Source organism: Panthera uncia, assembly GCF_023721935.1.
Source record: "Panthera uncia isolate 11264 chromosome C1 unlocalized genomic scaffold, Puncia_PCG_1.0 HiC_scaffold_3, whole genome shotgun sequence".
Classification (NCBI taxonomy): domain Eukaryota; kingdom Metazoa; phylum Chordata; class Mammalia; order Carnivora; family Felidae; genus Panthera; species Panthera uncia.
In genome coordinates this window covers 1,051,886-1,070,966 of record NW_026057584.1, presented here as the reverse complement: position 1 = coordinate 1,070,966, position 19,081 = coordinate 1,051,886, and the positions used below count along the sequence as shown (strand labels likewise).

The 19,081-nt window shown below is 53.7% G+C and overlaps 3 protein-coding genes across 4 annotated transcripts in view; 1 reads left to right on the top strand and 2 right to left on the bottom strand.

Annotated features, from left to right (window-relative positions):
• SNED1 (sushi, nidogen and EGF like domains 1) overlaps positions 1–8,869 on the top strand; it is an 87,007-nt gene extending 78,138 nt beyond the window's left edge. Inside the window, exons 29-32 of the mRNA XM_049614449.1 lie at positions 371–458; positions 4,835–4,918; positions 5,760–5,805; positions 7,524–8,869. Of these exons, the coding sequence (XP_049470406.1) occupies positions 371–458; positions 4,835–4,918; positions 5,760–5,799 (212 nt within the window). The 3' untranslated portion in view covers positions 5,800–5,805; positions 7,524–8,869. The remainder of the gene's footprint in view (positions 1–370; positions 459–4,834; positions 4,919–5,759; positions 5,806–7,523) is intronic.
• A 606-nt stretch (positions 8,870–9,475) lies between these two features.
• On the bottom strand, positions 9,476–16,677 carry MTERF4 (mitochondrial transcription termination factor 4). The gene is made up of 4 exons (XM_049614529.1): positions 16,609–16,677; positions 14,993–15,488; positions 12,590–12,774; positions 9,476–11,900 (listed from the first exon to the last, which is right to left on the bottom strand). The coding sequence occupies exons 1-4, from the start codon at positions 16,627–16,629 to the stop codon at positions 11,541–11,543; spliced, it is 1,062 nt and encodes a 353-aa protein (XP_049470486.1). The 5' UTR covers positions 16,630–16,677; the 3' UTR covers positions 9,476–11,540.
• Positions 16,678–18,543: 1,866 nt separating this feature from the next.
• Positions 18,544–19,081, bottom strand: part of PASK (PAS domain containing serine/threonine kinase) — a 40,683-nt gene continuing 40,145 nt past the window's right edge. For both annotated transcript variants that reach the window (XM_049614525.1, XM_049614524.1), the window contains exon 20: positions 18,544–19,066. In XM_049614525.1, the coding sequence (XP_049470482.1) occupies positions 19,003–19,066 (64 nt within the window). In that variant the 3' untranslated portion in view covers positions 18,544–19,002. The remainder of the gene's footprint in view (positions 19,067–19,081) is intronic.

The following is a 19,081-nucleotide window of genomic DNA, read 5'->3' as shown; positions in this document are numbered from 1 at the left end:
CACCAGGGTGAGGGGTGCTGCCCAGAGAACAGGGGAGGCTGAGGACAGTCAGAAAGCAAGGGACATGGAGCATCCCCAGAGCCAGAGGTGGGAGCAGGGGCCAGACATGGCAGCAGGAGGGAGAAGAGCCACAGGCCTCCCCCACTGAGAAGAATCTGGGACTGAAGGCGGGGGGGGGGGGGGGGGGGGGGGGGGGGGGGGGGGGGGGGGGGGGGGGGGGCGGACGAAGTCTCCACAGCAGCTGCTCACCCCCGTGGCCGGGCAGAGCCGACAGCCTGGGGCTGCCAGGGGCCAGGGCAACCCCGCACTTGTGGGAGGGGTGCGACCTCAGGGCCAAGCCTCGGCCCTCTCCCTCCCTCTGTGCCGGCAGCCTGCACCAAGGTGCCGCAGCCCTGCACTAGGCTCTTCTCCGAGACCAAGGCCGTGCCCGTCTGGGAAGGAGGAGCCTGCCACCACGTGTAAGTTTCTTTCCTGCTCTCACCACATTTGTGGAAAGTTCCCGGCTTCCAGAAGTGCTTTCACAAAGCCCAGCTCGCCCACCCTTAGAAGCCCCGAGGAGCTCTGGGGGTCGAGGTCACACAGGGGCTTGCACCCATTCCCTCCATGTAACACATCAGGAAGCTGAAGCAGACGGCTGAATAGCTTGTCGAGTCTGTGCAGGGAACCCTGGTCCCCTGGCTCCTGACCCCTCGGACCTTCCTCTCCCACACCCTTGAGTGGCATCACCCCACCCCCTCACTGGACGGCAAGGCAACATGTACATCGGTGTCAGGAAATGACGTCCCCTCCTCTCTGCCTCCGAGCCCCCAGGAAAGATAAGCAACCGCACAGGAGAACGCACGTCTCCATCCTGCCATTAGGTCATGAAGTTTACGCCTTGGCTTCCCCATCTGTAAAATGGGTTGCAGAGGGAGAGCTGGCCCGGCTCATCTCACAGGACCTTTCTTGCTAACACCCTGTGGCCCTTTGGGTCATACTTACAATGTATTTGGTTAACAAACAGACTCGGCACATGCCCGTGAGCAGAAGTGGCCAAAGTCCTGCCCTCGCCATCCTTCCACTTTCGATGAGACAGGACACCAGCAGCAGGAGCATGTTATGTAGGGCTGGGGAAAAGATGAACAGGTGGGGCCAGGAGAGCCAGGGTTGGGGGACGGGGAGGGGCCAGCTGTAGCATCACACAGGGTGTCACGGGAAGCCTCGTGGAAACACGACACTGAACAGACACGGAGGGGGTGAGGGATACCTGAGGGGAGAACATTCCAGAAAGTCAAAGTATCAGTCGCCGAGGCCCTAAACCAGGAACACGTCTGCCTGTCTGAGCACCGGCAAGGAGGCCAGTGGGGCTGGAGGGGAGCCAGGGGAAGTGGTGGTCAGGTGGGCCAGCAGGAACCCAGCAGGGTTCTGGAGGCCCTTGGAAGGACGCTGGCACGTGTTCTGAAACGGGAGCTACCGAGGATGCCGAGCAGAGGAGTGACCTGTTTGGTTACGTGTCTAAAGATCACTCTGGATGGGATGCGGGAAGGCCAGGTAGGTTTGCTCTGAACGTGGACCGGAAGCCAGGCCTCGCACACGGCAGGAGCACACAGGCGTGCTGAGCTGCACTGGCGCGCGTGGCTCCATGTGCACAGACCATCTGAGTTTGGTTCTGTGGAACGGCAGCCCTAACCTGCAGCGTCCCCCGTCTCCCAACTGAGCCAGAGACACTGGTGCCTGCTAGGCCCACCCACCCGTCAACAGCTCTCCATCCTCTCACCCTAACCACGTGTCCGGAAGTGACTTTCTTGTGTTCAGCAGGTGGGGGTCTTGCTTTACATCCAGTCTGACGCCTCTGGTTTTTACTGGGGTGTTTACACCAGCTACATGTTGCCGTGATGACCGGCGTGACTGGGTGTAAATCCACCGTATTGCTGTGCGTCTTCTATCTGTCCCATCTGATCGCTGTTCCTTTTTCTCTCTTTTCCTGCCTACGTTCGGACCAATTACTTCCTAGGATTCTGTTTTACCACTGCGGTTGGTTTACTGATAATACTTGCTTGGTCGAATGTTCTGTGGTGACTACGCCTATGGGACTCACAATATGCATTTTCAGCTCAGCCCAACATACCTTTAACCGCTGCCACACAAGCTCAGGATAATGGAAGGCTCCCGCTACCGCAGGCTCACTTCCCCTCGGGCTGTCAACGACCGTAGCCGGACGTTTTACTTCCAGTCGGAACCATACAGTATGGTGTGCCGGCTCTCAAAGGACAGTTGCCTTTTGAAAAACCGTTGAGAGTCAAGTCTTTTGTGCTCCCTCCCATGCTCATCCCCAGCGCCTGGTATTCCTTCCTACAGACCCAAGACGCCCTCAGGCACCATTTGCCTGAACAACTTCCTGTGGCCCTTCTTACAGTGCAGGCCTGCTGGCGGTGAACTCTCTCTGCTTTGGTCTGGAAAGGGTTATTTCGCCTTCATTTTTGAAGGATGTATTTGCCGAATATAGAATTCCTGGCTGACAGTTGTGTTTTTCCTTTTGGCGCTTTAGAGCGGCCCCTCCTTGTACTGTGACTTGCGTGGTCTCAGGAAGACTGCACTCATTTTTTTTTTTTAATGCTGATTTATTTTTGAGACAGAGAGACAGAACTCAAGTGGGAGAGGGCAGACAGAGAGAGAGAGACAGAGAGACAGAGAGACAGAGACAGAATCTGAAGCAGCTCCAGGCTCTGGGCTGTCTGCACAGAGCCCAACACGGGGCTCGAACTCACAAACCAGGAGATCGTGACCTGAGCCGAAGTCGGACATTTACCAGACTGAGCCACCCAGGCGCCCCAGGCTGCACTCACTCTTCTCCCCCAGTGTGACGTGACCCCCCCCCCCCGACCCGCCATGGCTGCTTTTATGTCTCTTCTACCGTCTCTGGGAAACCTGAGTGTGCTGCATTTGGACGTGCTCGTGTACATGGTTTGCTCTCGGGAGTTTGTTGGGCTTCTTGTATCTCTGGGGTTCGGGCCCTTATTCTTCAGGTATTCTTACCGTCCCTCCATTTCTCTCCTGTCCCGTGACTCCAATCATGCAGGTGCTAGACTGACATAGTCCCTTCAGCTCCCCAAGGTGCTTTTCATCATTTCCAGCCTCTCTTCTACTTCACTGTAGATCAATTCCACGGCTGTGCCTTTGAGCTCCATGATCTTTCCTTCTGCACGGTCTCACCTGCCATCAATCCCACTCACTCAGCAAAATCTTCACTTCGTCATCTCTGGAAATCCAATCTAGTCTTTTCGCACATCTTTCCTCTCCACCCTCACTGCTTCTGTTTTCCTTCGGATCACAGAACATATGGGAGCAAATCTGTGACACGTTTCATGGTCCTTGTCTGGTCTTCCTGCCATTGCGCTCCCGTCTGAGTGTCTTTCTATTCAATTATTTGCTGTTCACGGGTCACATTTTCTTGATACTTTGTATGAGTCTTTGAATGTCTTGTAATTTTTTGTTGGATGCTGGACATTGTGAACTTTATGTTACTGAGTGCTAAGTTTTTTTTGTGTGTATTTCCAAGAACCTTTAGTTATGTTCTACAAGGCAGCTGATTTTAGTTTGATCTTTTTGAAGGCTGTTTTAGGGTGATTTGTCTTCATTTTCCCTCCTTCTAAACCATGGTCTTTCTGGAGCTTCTATCTTATGGATAGAAGATTGCTCTAGCTCAGTTGTTCAGCTTCTCGGTAGTTCCCCCTGCCCAGCCTCAGGGGACTCTACCACACGTGTGCACAGCTTAATTTTCAAAGGGACCCTTCTCCAGGCTTCAGCTCGTCCTCTACATAGCTCCCTCCTCCCCAGTGCTCTGCCCCATAGACCACAGCTGCCTCTACCTCCTCAATTCTCACCTCTGTTCCCTCAACTCAGTGTGACCACTGCTTGGCTCCCGTGCGCCTCCCCCCCCCCCCCCCCGCCACCACCCTGCAGTGCACCACCCCTCCCCCCGCCACCCTGCAGTGCAGTCCAAAACATGCCTCCAGACTGAATTCAGGGATTACAGGGCTCATTTCACGTGTCCCTTGTCTCAAGGATCACAGTCTTGTACTGTATGTTTTCTAACATCTGAAAACTGCTGCTTACATTTTGTCCATGTTCTCCAGGGGGTTAACTCCAGATCTTGTTACTCCCTGGTGGCCACAAGTGTAAGACTTAACCAAAGGCTTTAAGTCCCAAGGGCTCTCCTAGACTGAACATGAGTTGGAGGTCTGCCCATCAAATTCCCTGGATCTCCCTTTCCAACAGCTCTGACATTTGAGAGCTTTAACAACAAACACTTTCCTGTTCATTACTGTCTACAAATCTGTGAGAGGTAACACGAATAATTCCTGTTTCACACAAAACTGAGGCCTAAGTTCCAGACACACACTCCAAGTAGACTAGTTAATAAATGGGAGGCAGGGCTGGAGTCTACACTGTCCGTGGCAAGCACCTGCATCTTCAAGGCTCTCAAACTTCTCCAAGAACTTCCCCTAAGACAGAAAAGTCGTACTGTATCAAGGCTTCAGCAAAACACGTGCTTGAAATTTCTCCTCTCACGTCTTAATATCATTATTTTGCCCACATTTCTCAAAATGCACATTTAAAATGGGTGTATCTTATGTAAATTATGCCTCAGGGCAGTCAATCTTTTTTTAATTATATGACTTTTATGTTGGACACTTTATTACATCCACGTGACATAAAGTTTTATTTAGAAAATAATGACCTGTCCCTCGAACACGTGCACGGTCAGTCACTGTGGGCCCGTGAAGCCTAGGTGAGGCAGCTGGGCAACATCCTGCTCTAGTTTCTGGCTTCACAGAACTTTCTTGTGACACAGGTATAAGAGAGTCTACAAGGTGCACCAGGACATCTGCTTCAAAGAGAGCTGTGAAAGCACGAGCGTCAAGAAAACCCCGAACAGGTGCCATCTCAGGGAGGAGGCCCACACGGTGTTCTGCGTATAGCTCACAGGGTAACGGGGCAAAGGCGGCCCTGGGGGCTGAGCCCTGTGGGGTGCCACAGCCCTGTGGGCTGAGCCAGGCTGTCTCATGTGTTTGTCCAAATGTCCAGCCCCGTACGGACACTCCACTTAGAAACTGTGCACGTACGTGTGCACCTGAACACGCACAGACTGGTCAAGCCAGGCATGGTGGGTGCGGGGGAGACCACACAGTGGGTGCTGGGGGTCACACGGTGGGTGCTTAGAGGGTCTCTGGTTATGCATATTCACACAGTACATGTGGTTCACACAGCACCTGTGAATTGGGAAGCAGGGGACATCAATGACAGGTGCACATATGTAACTGCAAATATAGTAAATCTCTACTTTTTATTTACTCACAGCCAGGTTCTTTCCCCAAAGGGCCCAAGGGACTCACAGGAGTTATCACATAATGTACTGCCCGAGTACATTATACGCTTTCCAAACAGAAGAGTCCTCACCCCAGTCGCTCCGATAGACCAACCAGTAACCACACACCTTAGCTTTTGCATTACTGACTGCCAGGGAAAGACCGCGGTGTGCAATTCGACACCTGCTTGGCCAAACACGTACCTGTCCCTTCCACTCTCCTTCTCCTCCCCGTGACTCACAGTCGGTCAAGTGGGTGCACAGACACTAAAATGCTAGTCTCCGCATCAGCGCCTCGCTAGCGGTGTTCCCCAAAATGGAATATACCTGAGCCAAAGAAGGGACCCCAGCAGGCAGCCTGGGCTCCGGGTACACAGTTTCTTTTCTGTTAAACCGCCTTTTCCTATTTCAGGAAACAAAGTAACAACAGTCCGACACTGAAGAAATCTTAGGTACAGGTATGTCTCCCACCACGGCTGGGTGGCTGGTGGAGCCGCTGGGAGGTCGGAGGGGCTGGCGCGGCAGGCCGGCTCCGGGAGGGCTGCCATCTCCTTGGGGCCCAGCTGTACCCTATTACAAACCCCCAGACCAGGGGGTTCAGAACTCTCTGAGGGGGCTACAACGGGAGAGAAAAAACAAATACCCAAGGCCTCCGAATAGACATAAACCTGGTAAGATGCACCTGGGGGTGAGCACGAGTCTCACTCCACCTCCAGCAAATGGAGAAACCCCTCCCAGCCCCCCAGCAGCAGCAGCAGCAGCAGCAGCAGGGGGCAGGACTGACGGGGGCTGCCGGGAGGGGTGGTGGCAGGGGGGGAGCTGGGAAGGGAGGGTGGTCGGAGGGGCCTGGGGAGACGCAGACCCAGGGGCGCAGGGGTTCAAGGGAGGGCTCCCAGACTCCGTGAATGGCGATACGTTGAAAGAAAAAATGGGGTGAGGGACCTTGATCACGTAACTTTGGGGAAGTCCTGACGACTCCCTCACTGGGCAATTCCCAATGGACGCAGAAATCCTGAGCATTCGGAATCCTGGAATGAAAGAAACTCTCTAGCCCTATTCTTGTTTGATCTGGCATTTCCCAAACTCCCCTGGAAACTCCACGCCACCCGGCTTACTCGCCACCCATAAACTCTGTCCAAGTCTTCCTAACAGTCAGGGACATATTGGGTTGAACCACGAGGACCCGTCTACAGCCCAGAATCAGTCCCACGCTGAGCGTCACCGGGAATAAGGTGGCACAGCCCCCCCACCCCCACCCCCACCCAGGGCAGCTCACTCCTCCTGCTCCATAAATGAGCCTCCCGAGTCCATCCTCCTGGTGTTGAGAGGAAAGTGAGGCACCTCAGGGAACAGGCAGCTTCAGCACAGGCTATACCGTCTTATGGACCGAGGAGATGAAGGAGGAAAGTTTCTCAGAGCCTTTCCAGACAAGCAGAAGCAAAAGAGCCTCGCAGGGGAGGCGCCACCACAGGAAGCGTGTTCACCCCAGCCCAGGGGGGAAAGCCGAGGCCGGGGTCTGCACAGCGCGGCCTTGGCAGCCGTCCCCGGGCCGACTGCTCAAAAAGCCTCTGCGTTCAGCTCGTCTACTCAAAGGCATCATTCCCCTCCCATTTCATACCCCACAGACACACAATGCAACACACGCCCCACGGCTCGCGAGCAATTTGCTACCAGGACAAGAACCCGCAAGTATAGCTTGGGTCTGAAACCTTTGTATCACAATAAGTCACCTGAAAGAATAATACCTTTCTCTAAAACTCAACAAGTCCATTAGTATAAGAACAAATCAGAAACCCTCAATTAACTCCCAGATCATCAAATACTAGCTTCCAGGACACCCATTCTTCAAACAATGGAGAAAACACCACCGAGAGCAGTTCATTTCAATCCAGAGCAACAAGGGACAGCCTGTGTCTTCAGAGCCAAGATCCAAGGGCATCGCCTAACGGAAGGGAGCCGCCCGAACGCCCCTACCGCGGGGTCGCGCAGCCAGAGCTCCTCGGCACACCTGCCCTCCCCCTGCTGCGTGTTGGAGAGCTCAGCGAGGCTCTGATGCGACAGGAACACGGGGCCACCTGGGGGCGGGGACCGAGCACCGCCAAGGGAACAGGAAGCTGCGTTTTAAAGAGGTATGGGTATCACTCTCCTCACGCCCCGTTCTCTTTCTCCTTCAAAGGATTCAGGACGTCCTTGTTACACTCCTTCAACCTCGCGAGCTTCCAGAGCCCAGAAAGACGGGGCTAAAAGTGGACTGAGACGGGCGCCTGAGACATCAGGTCCTGGCTAGCGCCCGTCCCCTCTGCAGCTTCCCTCCCCCGCCTCTACGAGACAGACGGCCAAGGCCACGCCAGGGACGCCCTCTGGGCTGAGTCACCTCCAGGCTCCGCGACGCTTCTAGCAGCCCGTGCTGTAAGCCCGGCTGCCGTTTCCTACGGGGACAGCCCAGGCATCGGCCTGGATAAGCGAGGCAGCCAGCCAGGAACGCTCCTGCGACATCCAGACACCGGCTCTGGGACTCCGAGGTCGGGGGGGGGAGGGGGGGGGCAGTTCTCCCCCGGAGACCTCACAGTCACGCTGAGGACGAGCCGCTCTCAAGCCCCCCAGGCAGAGCCGGCGGTACCGGGAAGGGGCCGCGATGAGGCGCCACGGCGAGGGAAGCCGAGGGCTGGGCGCCCGCCGGACCCTCCTCCACCATCGCCCCCGCTCGTCTGCTGCAGGCGCGACCCGGCACCCGGTCCAGCAGATTGGAAAGAGAAAGTACAATAAATACGAAGATGGGGTTTACACACTTCCAGCCTCCAACCCTTTCCCAAACAGTGACTATTTCTGGCTCCGTGGACCAGACGGTCTCCGCGGCAACGACTCAGCTCCGCGTTCACAGCAGCGCTGCCACAGACGTGTGACCGGACGGGTGTGGCTGTGATCCAGTAAGACCTCATCTACCCACTTGGCTAAGCCCCGCTCGATCAGGTCACCCAGGCCTCAGCCTCGCGCAGAGAAAGCCACGCCCCGATGACGCACCTCGGCAGCAAAGACCCCGGAGCTGCACGGAAGCCCCGTGCGAGCCCCCCAACTCGGGAAGCAGAGGGGGTACCCACGGCGCACAGCAGGGGCTCCTTCCTCCTCTCGGGCCCGGTGCCACGGAGACCCGACCGTGCCGGAGATGCTCAGCCCGTGCCTTGAGCGACACTGCTGTAGGCGGTCGGCTCGCGGCTGTTCACACACTTCCGCCTCTGCAAGCAGGGGGCCGCGCAGCCTCGCCACATATGCCTTCCAGAGTCTTCTACCAGCAGTCTTCTCCCTGCGGAGGCCCAAACCAAGCAAGCCAACCCACCTCGAGTCGCATACATTTTAGGAGCCGACCCAACCTGAACTCGAGCCCCTGGGCGCCTCCCACGGACACTGCCCCAAGTCAGCATTCCAGCACAGAGAGGGCTCCTTCCTGTCTTTTCTAAAAACACTTTTTTGAAGAGTTAGAGTATATTTTAGGCTTTTTGTTTTCATTAAAATTTTGTGTGCATATGTCTGTGTATTATGCGATTTGTCCTTTTCAGAAAGGAAAGACGGTCATTTCAAGAGCGTCCCCAGTGACCCAGGCCCGCCTGGAGAAGACGGGGGAGCTCACTGCGGGCTCCGGCACTAGGGGAGTGAGAGGAGACCACGTACAGACACGCGTACTGCTGACTTCTGCTGTGTCCCTGGGACCTGTCGCTGTGTCCCTACGGAAAGCTACAGCATCACCAGCAAGTGGCGAGATCAAGTGATATCACTGGAAAAGTAGATGAAACTTTCTACTGCGATGCTAATGACCTCAAGCCCCTCAGCCGTGAGGCGAACACTAGCGTGTTTCAGTTTTTAACTCAGAAACGTTTGTTTCTACAAGAAACAATCTACTGAATCCTGAGCTTGGTGCCGTCGTATGATTAACTCATCGTGATGTTTTACAAATCTAGTAAATCTAGTAAAAACATCTCCTGATGCTAAAGGAATCACAATTCATCCTGGAAACATTCTTAATGAGACACTGCTTTTTTCACACAGTTCTTTTCACAAAACTGTAGCGTCTTCCTCAAACATACACTCAAACTCCACCTGAAGAAATTAGTAATAATGCAAATCAGAAAACTATCAGGTGCGTAGAAATTTATTTCTGCATCAAAATGCAAGGAGCAATCATGAATTGCCAGGTTAGCCATTCCAGTCATAGAAATTTGTAATTCTACTTAGTCCCCCGACTGGACACAAGAGCCCATCTGAGGGAGAGTACTGGTCACTCGGACGCCACAAAACAGAAACGTGAAAACGCCAGCAGAGTGAAATGCTCTCGTTTTCACATAACCTTGCCCACGGCCGAGAACCCAGGGAAGACAAAACCTTCCTTCCCCCGCCGCATGTGGGCTGCCACAGAAGCAATCCCTCACCCATCCTGCTGCTCTCCCTCCGGCAAACCCAGGGCCAGCCACCTCTAGCACCTGCCTTGGCAGGGACTCTCCTGCCGGCCAGCTACTGCCACGACACTGGCCTCCGACACCACACAGGGACTCACTGAGCTACTTTCCTTCCGCCGAACATGGCTCTGTGTGGTCACGCTCACACGTGAGCCCGGAGGAAACAGAAGTACCTTGGTGCTGAGTCCCCACAGCAAACAGAGCTCAGACTACAAGAACATTCCAGTGCATGGGGGAACGGAACGCAATCACGCAGCTACTGACTTTTCTCTTAAATACAAGAAACGTAACAAACATAAGCCTGCTTACAATCCACCGGACCAGGCTTTAGAGCAGCTCCTTGGCCACGGCCCCACTGACACCCCAGCTGGATGGTTCTGCAGTGAGGCCGTCACGGGCGTGGCAGGATGTTGAACGGCGGCGCTCGCCTCCACTAGATCCCAACGGCACCCTCCCTCGGTCCTAACAACCGAGGCCTTTTTCAGATGTTCTCAGATGTTGCCAGACGTTCCCTGGGGTCGAGATCGCCACAGGCGGGAAGCGCTGCCCCACAGGATCCCTGCACAGTCTCTGCTGGAAAAATAAGGCCGAGCACCAGAACTTTCACATGGTTGTTAAAATGCTGCCAAGACCTGGATTTTGGCTGCATCACCAAAAACGTCTTCTGCGTCACCAACCCCGTGCCGGCTCCCCCGAAGGGAGGGACACCAGGACGTTCTGAGGTGCACCAGCCCTCCCTCGCGGAGCCCAGACCATCAGGGCCGGGCCTCTACCTCAGAGATGACTTCTATCACATTCCGCTCTTTAAATCACCCCTGAGGCCCACCGGGTTCCCCGAGGGGACTCCCAGCGCCATGCTGTCGTGGGGCCTCCTGAAGGAGACCAGGTCCCGCCCCGCCAAAGACCCCGTGTGACTCCTCTTCTCCTCTGGTCTCAGGAGCCACCTGTGTGAAACGGGCGATAGGGAGAGGACAGATCAGACCGCCCCAGCCCCTTCGTGTTCTGGCGCACTCCACGCCACATTCCTGTGGCCGCCAGAGCCTTCAGGCCTGGATGTGGCCCACCGGCCGTGAGCTCGCTCGCAGGGAAGCCAACTTTCCTGAGAGGTCAGAGCCAGGGCCTAGGCCTCACAGACATAGAGAGCAGCCCCCCAACCCTCCACTGGCATCAAGAAGCTGTGCGAGATGAAAACACACATCACTAACAACTCCCTTTACGCTGCCGGATGCTGAATGCAGTTAGGAAGCAATATGTGTGGATGGAAAACACGAGTGTTTCTGTGGGAAACCGGCTACTTGTTTTCATAGAATAAAGTGCTGTGGTGTACAAAAGCCTCCCTGCCTGCTCATAATTGTATCTTTATCACTAGAAGGAAGTATATAATGACTCGAACCAGAGGGAGGAACCCCATTCCCCACAATCATGGAATCATCACCCACGTATGTAACAGAGAAAAAAACAAAACCGGATGTTGAGATACTCAGTCCCCCTGAGTTTAACAGCTCAGAGTAACTCTCATTCAGGATGGAACAGGGCCCTCCCCACAGAGATCCGACGACAGATCAAACTAATGCAGCTCCTTCTTAGTCTGACCTGCTTCTCAGGTGATTTATAACAATGTTTTCGCTAGAAGACCAGTTTTAGAAGGAAAAATAACCTGAGAAGACCCAAGTGAAGCTCTCAAGAGCTCTGAGAAAATTAAAACATTCTTGGATATCTATGCGCTCTTCACTCCTGTCCTTCCATCACTCCTCCTCCTCTTCCTCTTTCTCCTCCTCCTCTTCCTCGTCCAGACTTAAGCTTTTATTGTCAGGCATGGGGCTCTCGGACTTCTCTTCCTCCTCCCGAGCCAAGAGCTTCTTAAAAACTTCAAACTCCTCAGCAGAAGAACAGGCTGTCCTGGCCAGAAACTCAGCTTCTGACACTCTGAGGATGTCCTTGAGTAAAGGATTGGGGACCTGGGTCTGGCCCTTCTTATCAGGGGTTTGGTACCGTCCTAGGCGCTCGAGGAACACATGTCTCTGCTTGATCTTGGTGATGGAATACTGCAGCAAGTCAGTCCTCACCACGTCCGCGTGCTTAACCCCCATCCTGAAATAGGCATACTGGAGACACAGACACAGTTAGGAGGCCCAGGCACAGGGACCTACAACCGGCCCTTCTACGGTCCATAATCGCCTCAAGCTGTCCAAACGCACTCACAAAGAGCCACCCAACTAACAGTGGCAGGACTCCCTGACGCCCGGCAATTGTGTGACGGCTGAGTTTTCAAAACATTTTCAAATTCATGTTGAGAAAAATTTAGCAGAAAGTAAAGGGGCAAGGGAGATAAATTCAGTTCTGTTTTTCTCAGGGAAAAAACCGTGAGTATGGAAAGAACAGGCAAAAAATTCAGAAAACATCTAACAATTTGACCTAAGTTGTCATAATTGGTACCCAAAAGTTGGGACAACTGTCACAATTACACTTCTAAAATCAACATGCAGAATAGGTTCTAAAGAAAGGAAGATTTTCAGCTCTTTTGAAATTAGCTATTTCAAGCAGAGGCCCCGTCTGGCCCCCAGGAGTGAGACTGGGTGACCCCCTATCAATGGCAGAAAAACTGCAGAACAGGTCCTACGTAAAGGGGTGAAAGACCAGAGGCCGATTCTCTCTGGCTCCTGCAAAGAGGATCTAAGCCCTCACCTCATCCACTCATCCTCAGGGCGCCTGAGGCCTCCCTCGGTGGAGTGGCCCCTCCCTACAGCTGAAGCACTGGCTGTCCCTTCCCGAACCCCCGACCAGGCACCCTCACCTGGAACTTGTACTCCAGTTCACCGGGGTCCTCCTGAAGAACATACGGGCACCTGTGCAAAATCTTGGTCACCTGCTGTACCGTGAAAAGACATTTCTCCTTGAGAACTCCGACAATGCTGTCGATGTCCCTCTGGTGCATGGTGAAGATTTCAGGGCAGCAGAGAAGCACCGTCTTGAGTTTCCCTGCAGAACATAAAAAAGGGCAAGTGCATAATTTCAGGATAGTCCAGAAAACCAAGGGCTCGCTACACCCAAGCCAGCATTTAAAACACGGACCAGGGTGCTCTCCTCCACGAGTGACAGCGTCCGCTGCCTGCCCAGGAGCACCAGAACAACACATCTCCTCACCGACTCTCTCTCACTTCTGAGACTCACCAACCTTCCCTCCCTGATAGAAAGAGGGGGCCTCTTGCTGGCCTCCCGGCTGAAAGCCGCTAACCTCACATTCTCGGCTTCCTCCTCTTGCCCCCTTCCTCTAAAGAACTTCACGGTGGGGGAGTGGGGGGTTAGTGCGCCTGGGTGGCTCATTTGGCTGAGTGTCTGACTCTTGATTTTGGCTCAGGTCATGAGCCTATGAGATACAGCCCCACGTCGGGCTCTGTGCTGAGCGTGGAGCCTGCTTCAGGTTCTCTCCCTCTGCCCCTCCCCTGCTCATGCACAATCTCTCTCCAAAAGGGGACTTACGGAAAGATCAGACAGTAATATGAGACAGTAGTATCCCCCACACTGGGGCTTTGGATTGATGTTTCCTTCCATAATAAAATAGAAGCACTGACAAGCAACGTTCCTAAGATCTGGGAGCCTAAACTCAATGAAAAGGACTTCCATGATAATAATTAATGTCATAGTAAGAATACTCATGATGTGTAGCCATGAACACTGATGTCCTAGTTAGTGAAATGACCATATATTATATCCAAATTAGGGCAATTCTGAGTGAAAGAGGCCCTATTAACAAATGTATTAGGGTAACTGGTAACTGAGATTACCCTACGCAAACTGGGGCATATGGTCTTTTTTTTCTTTTCTTTGACGGGGGAGGAGTGGGGAGGGGCAGATAGAGAGGAAGAAAATCTTTTTTTTAATATTTAAAGTTTATTTATTTTGAGAGAGAGAAAGAGAAAAAGGAGGGAGGGGCAGAGAGGGAGAGAGAGAGGGAGAGAGAGAGAGAGAGAGAGAGAGAGAGAGAGAGAGAATCTCAAGCAGGCTCCAAGCTGTCAGCACAGAGCCTGACGTGGGGTTCGAACTCATAAACCACGAGGTCATGACCTGAGCTAAAGGTGAACACTTAACCGACTGAACCATCCAGGCACCTCTGAGCTTTGTAATTTATAATCATAACATACAAAGTGTTAAGTTTAGCCTTTTAGATTATACCACAACAGGTAATCCAGTAAGAGAAACAGAGAAGACTACCTCCTTCCTTATCTTCTAGAGGAGGTCCGTAGAGATCCTCTGAAATAGTAGATCCCTAAACCTTCTGTCGCCCTCAACAATATATTACCAGTAACGGTCAAAAATGAAAAAAAAGAACAGTGGCCCTCCGCTGGTCAAAGTAGATAAAGATCCTTGGAGACGCTCATGGACCCCTAACCCCCTTCTCCTAAAGGCCCATAAAGAGATCCAAGGAAATTCTAGAATCCTTGGGGCACCTGGGTGGCTCAGTCAGTTAAGTGTCCAACCTCAGTTCAGGTCATGGTCTCGAGGTCTGTGACTTCGAGCCCTGTGTCAGGCTCTGTGCTGACAGTTGGGAGCCTGGAGCCTGCTTCAGATTCTGTGTCTTCCTCTTTCTCCGCACCTCCCCTGCTTGCGCTCTCTTTCTCACTCTCTCTAAAATAAATAAACAAAAAAAAAAAAAGAGAGAAAGGAATTCTAGAATCCTTGAGGTGTGAATCCTGTTGGGGACAAGGGAGGGGGTGGGGGACGTGGTGGAGGGACAGACACTCCTCAGTTTCCTAGGAGTTTGGGAAGATCTCGTCTTCCACAGCAAATCAAGACACCTTGTTGGAATGCACGTCTTTACCAGGGACTCTGTAAGCCTTTGGCTCTACGTCATACAGACACAAAGCACTAAGACCGCTTCACGTTAAGCATCAAAAATGCCGTATACACACATGTATCAGTATCACACACTGACATCTATCTGCTGGGCATGAGCATGTAGTACGTGCTCTAGATGCCAGGGGCCCCACAGTGAGCACACCAGACAAGAGTCCTGGCCTGTCCCCCCTTCCCTCCGGCAGTGCCATCCAGAGGTCACTCCTCTTTCTCACCTCCGAACCAAATCACGTGTTATTCTCAAGGACGTTCCCCAGAAGCCCCCCTAGTCCATCCCACCTGGGCTACTCGTCCCCCAAGCCCGAGTCCTCGGCGTCGTCCACGAAATCAGCACTTCCTGTACCTTCTCCAAGCCCAAGCTTCCGCAGGTAACTGGAGCGTTTCCTCATCTGCATTATAGGCAGCTTCAGCAGTTCAGGGCTTTTCTTTAGGGCCACATACAGAGACTCTGGGTTCAAACCCAAGAGTATTAATTCTGAAATGATGTCCAGCAACTGTTGGGGGGGCACACTTGGCCACATACTGAGCAATTCATTAACGTGGATGTCACTGAAACCCATGTCCAGGAGGGCACTGATGACGTTCTCTCGCTCTAAGAACCCTCCAGCCACAGGAGTCCTCTGCTTCTCAAGGGGGTCCGGGGTGAGATGTGTCCTGCACTCTGGTTCCCGCACATACTTTTTGGGTTCCACGCAGGATACCTTCTGGAGGCCCCCTCCATTGGAGGCTGTGGTCAGTGGACACAACAAAGATACAGACGTCCTTTTCTGTTCTCCGAGAGGAGTCTGCCTAGCAACATGCGCCCAGGTGAGGGGGATCAGGCGGTGCCAGTCAAAGACCTACGAGACAGAGTACCAATAGGGAATAAATTCCTCCCTACCCCAATGTAACAGACATCACGGGGCTCCCGAGCCAGGTTACCTAGTGCCTTGGTCCCACATAAGCACAGCAGCCTTTGTAAGCAATCTGCAGAATCGTATCCGAACCTAAAAAAGCCTGCAGAGAAGGAAGTTCACATACAGAGAGCAGAGTACTGCAAGGGCACAGAGGTCAGAGAGCCAAGCAAGTGTCTTCCGGCTTTTGTCGGCTTTTGTCACTGTAACTGAGGGGGCAGGGAGGAACAGAACTAGAAAGGGTGTCTGTGCGTGGGGTACTTTGGCTCTACCCCTAAGGTTCAGTGCTTGGGGGGGGGGTGCAAATTTAACTGAAAACAGACGAACGGGAAGCTAAAAACCAAAGTTTATTCATAGGCATGGAGCCGCTCACAGAAGGGGTAGCTCTCTATACGGTAAAATTAGGGCCTAACTTGAGGAGGCAGCGTCTGTGGGAAGAACAAATGGGGGATAAGCAAGTTTGTAACAATGTTTGTTTACGCAGATGCAAGTGGTCTCTCTTTTTCTTCCTGGCCCTAAAACTACCCAGGAGAGAAAAACATGAAGCCTGTCTTACCAGTGAGATAAGGGAATCTCCCAGAAACCCTTCTGCAGCTGCTGTGTCCTAAATACAATAGTTGAAAACAACTTCCGTGCCACCCCTGGGGGTCTGAGTTGGCGTCCACACCTCAAAGATGTGGACCTCACGCTAGTGTGCAGATTCATCGACCTAAGTCCACTCCGCAGAAACAATCCTGTTCCACAGAATCAGCCTGACGGCCAAGGTGCACACACACAACTCCCGCCCGCCTCGAACGGCTCGGCGGCGCGCGCCCACGCGAGGCAGATCCCGCAGTCGCCGCCCGCGCACTCAACACCCTCCCCACCCCGACCCGCAGCGCTCGCAGGCGTCCACTGCGGTCGCCGCCCGGCCGCCCGCCCTCCCCTCCGCCGGGTTCGGCCCCGGATCCCACCCCGCGCGACAGCGCGCCGCGGCTCACGCGGGGCACCGGCCCCCGAGTAAGGCTCCAGCCGGCGGCGGCTCGTCTGCCACCGCGCGGATCCCCGGCACCGGGCGCCACCTCACCTGCCTGCCGAGCGCCGCCATAGCGCGGAGGCGGCAGCGACCCTGGCGCCGGAAACCGGCCCTCACGGGTCCGCGCTTCCGCCCTCGCGAGCCCTCCCTTCCGCCCTCCCCTGGCAAGCGCGGGCGCGCGAGAGGCGCGTTCCGCCGCGAAGGTTCCCAGTCACCCGGCCTGCCCTCCTCCAGCGGGGACGCCCGGTCGTGCGGACACGGAGCCCCGGTGTCTTTCAGGGCATCCTCCGCCCTCCCGAGCCCCGAACCTTCGTTTGTACGAGCTTCCTCTTTTTTTATCTAGCACTGGCTTCTGGACTGAGAAGGGCTTGGAGCACCTGCTCCGTGCCCGGCACTGGGCTGGGCGCCGCCACAGGTCATGTGACGAAGAACGTTGTCAAAGAGAAGGTTGTAATCTGTGTAGAACCAAGGCATTGGTTGTTTTTCTTGTTTTGCTTTGTTTTTTTTTTTTTTTTTTTACTCCAGTTTTCTTGCAAAACTATCCAAGTGTCGGCCTCTCAGGATAAAGTAATGCTTTTACACCCAAAGCCTAAGAAAATCCCCGTGCGCTGCCGCCACTCCCTAGAGGGAATCAGTCAAGAGCCCCCACAGGTAATCCGGCTGGAGAGAGAAAGTCGTGGCCGAGATGCAGGCCTCGCTCTAGGAAGCCAACAGCATCTTCAGTCCTCTGAAAATGCTGCTCTCTGGAATCGCACCGGGAACACAGACAGAAAAGATCTGCCAGCCTCAGTCTCAGCCTCAGCCTCTCTCTGCAAAGAACGCTCTCAAAACGTCAGACCTCCTACTGCCATCCAGAAGGATGAGTTTTATTTTTCCTCAGAAGTAACAGTCCTGGGAGAGCTAGGACTTTACCCTCTTAGTCCATTGCACCCGGGTCTGAAAAGAACATTCTGTAACCTCTTACGTGTTGTAAGTATCATGTCTACTACAAGCAAAAACGTGGGGTTTTTTTTCACTCTGGAAAAGAGTTATCTAGAAACTCATTCAAACTCAGAAGAGTAAACATCACTTTTTATTACACACTTAAAAAAAAAAAAATACACACCTAAAAACCAGGCCTTTGTGGTCCCTGATGGAGGAGGGCGTGTCCCCCGCCCCCTGTCAGTCTCTGGTGACAGCAGGGACTCAGGCAGCACTTTGTAAAGGAAGGGGGATAGCAATATCCCATATCCCCACAGTTGAGAAGGAACCACTGCTCTCTGGGTGTCCCTAGATGCTGGAAGACAGTTGAGTGCTCCCTAGTGAGCCCAGGGCTTCACCAGAGCTGTGTGACCCCTGAGCATCTTCCGGAGGACAAGGCAGAGGAACCGTCAACCTGCAGAAAGGGGTGACGTGCTGGAAGAAGGGTGGGGGGGCCTCGGGGTTTTTCGTTTTCTTCTCGCCATCTTAGCAAAGAGAAGAATGAAAGAGTTCCCCCTTACTCCCAACCACTCCCTCCCCTCCAACACAGATAAAAAAGAAAGGCTGCTTTTCACGAGCTCCGTGAGCATCTGGATTCCGCTCCGGAGGGGGATGGGTCGGAGCCATCGGAGTGTGTGAGAGACACCCTGGCATGTGAACCGGATGGGAAGTAAGACAGGCTGGACGCCCGGCCGAGGTGGGGCCTGGGCTGGACGCAGGCTGTCTGGGGGAGTGCTGGCAGGGCGTGTGGGTGGACAGCAGGGCCCAGGTGGGCTGCAGTGCTGGGGGGGGGGGGAGGGGAGAAAGAAGTGCTTGAGCATCAGTGCCCACCCGGCCTCCTTAGACTGAGCAAGCTGCAGGGCTCCCGGCTCACCCGGGGGAGGCACCCCCAAACTGACAGAGGCTGAGCCCGAGCCCCTCTCCAGCTGCAGCAAGTGGGTGTGCACAGACATAAAAATAAGGAAAGGAAACGCTTCCCACACTGGCGTTGTGGAAGAATTCAGACAGTCCAAGTCAGGATAACTGTTTACTACAAAATTGCTTTAATTTGGAAAATGTTCAAGAAAATAAGTTAATGAAATAGTCTGGTCAGTTGCTAACCAGTTCTACAAACTCCACACATCCGATGGGCACTTGTCCAGTCAGAGGAGACAAAAACACATGTGTATACACAAAAGCAGAAAGACTAAAAAACTTTACGCCTTTCCGAAGTCCACAAGTGAAAGCCCTTTAACAGTACAAACTCAACCCGGCACTAGAACGCTTTCCCGAGGTCGTGACAAAAGTGAATTCCAAGTCTATTTATAAACCTAAAATCTTACAGCATCACTGGCTTTTGTTCTAGCATTTTTTTAAACTTGCATGTGAGCTTTTAGAACGTGAACTGGGCCTAGTTCTTGAGAGTTTACTCTCTCTGAATGGAAGAGGCCCGAAAACAATTCAGTCCCCCAGAGTGATACAGAGGAGCAGGGAGCTGGTGTCCGCTCAGCAGGGGCCGCCCCTAGGGCACAAGGCCCCGCATGGCTCTGGGGCTACTTCCCTCACGCACCTGCTCTCCATCTCC

Excerpts from the sequence above, each read along its gene's own strand:
- MTERF4 (XM_049614529.1), bottom strand. The coding sequence starts at position 16,629 with ATGGCGGCGCTCGGCAGGCAG. Across the intron at positions 12,775-14,992 it reads GAAGCTTGGGCTTGGAGAAG|GGAAACTCAAGACGGTGCTT; the intron begins GTACAGGAAGTG and ends TATGTTCTGCAG. Across the intron at positions 11,901-12,589 it reads AACTGGAGTACAAGTTCCAG|TATGCCTATTTCAGGATGGG; the intron begins GTGAGGGTGCCT and ends CTGTGTCTCCAG.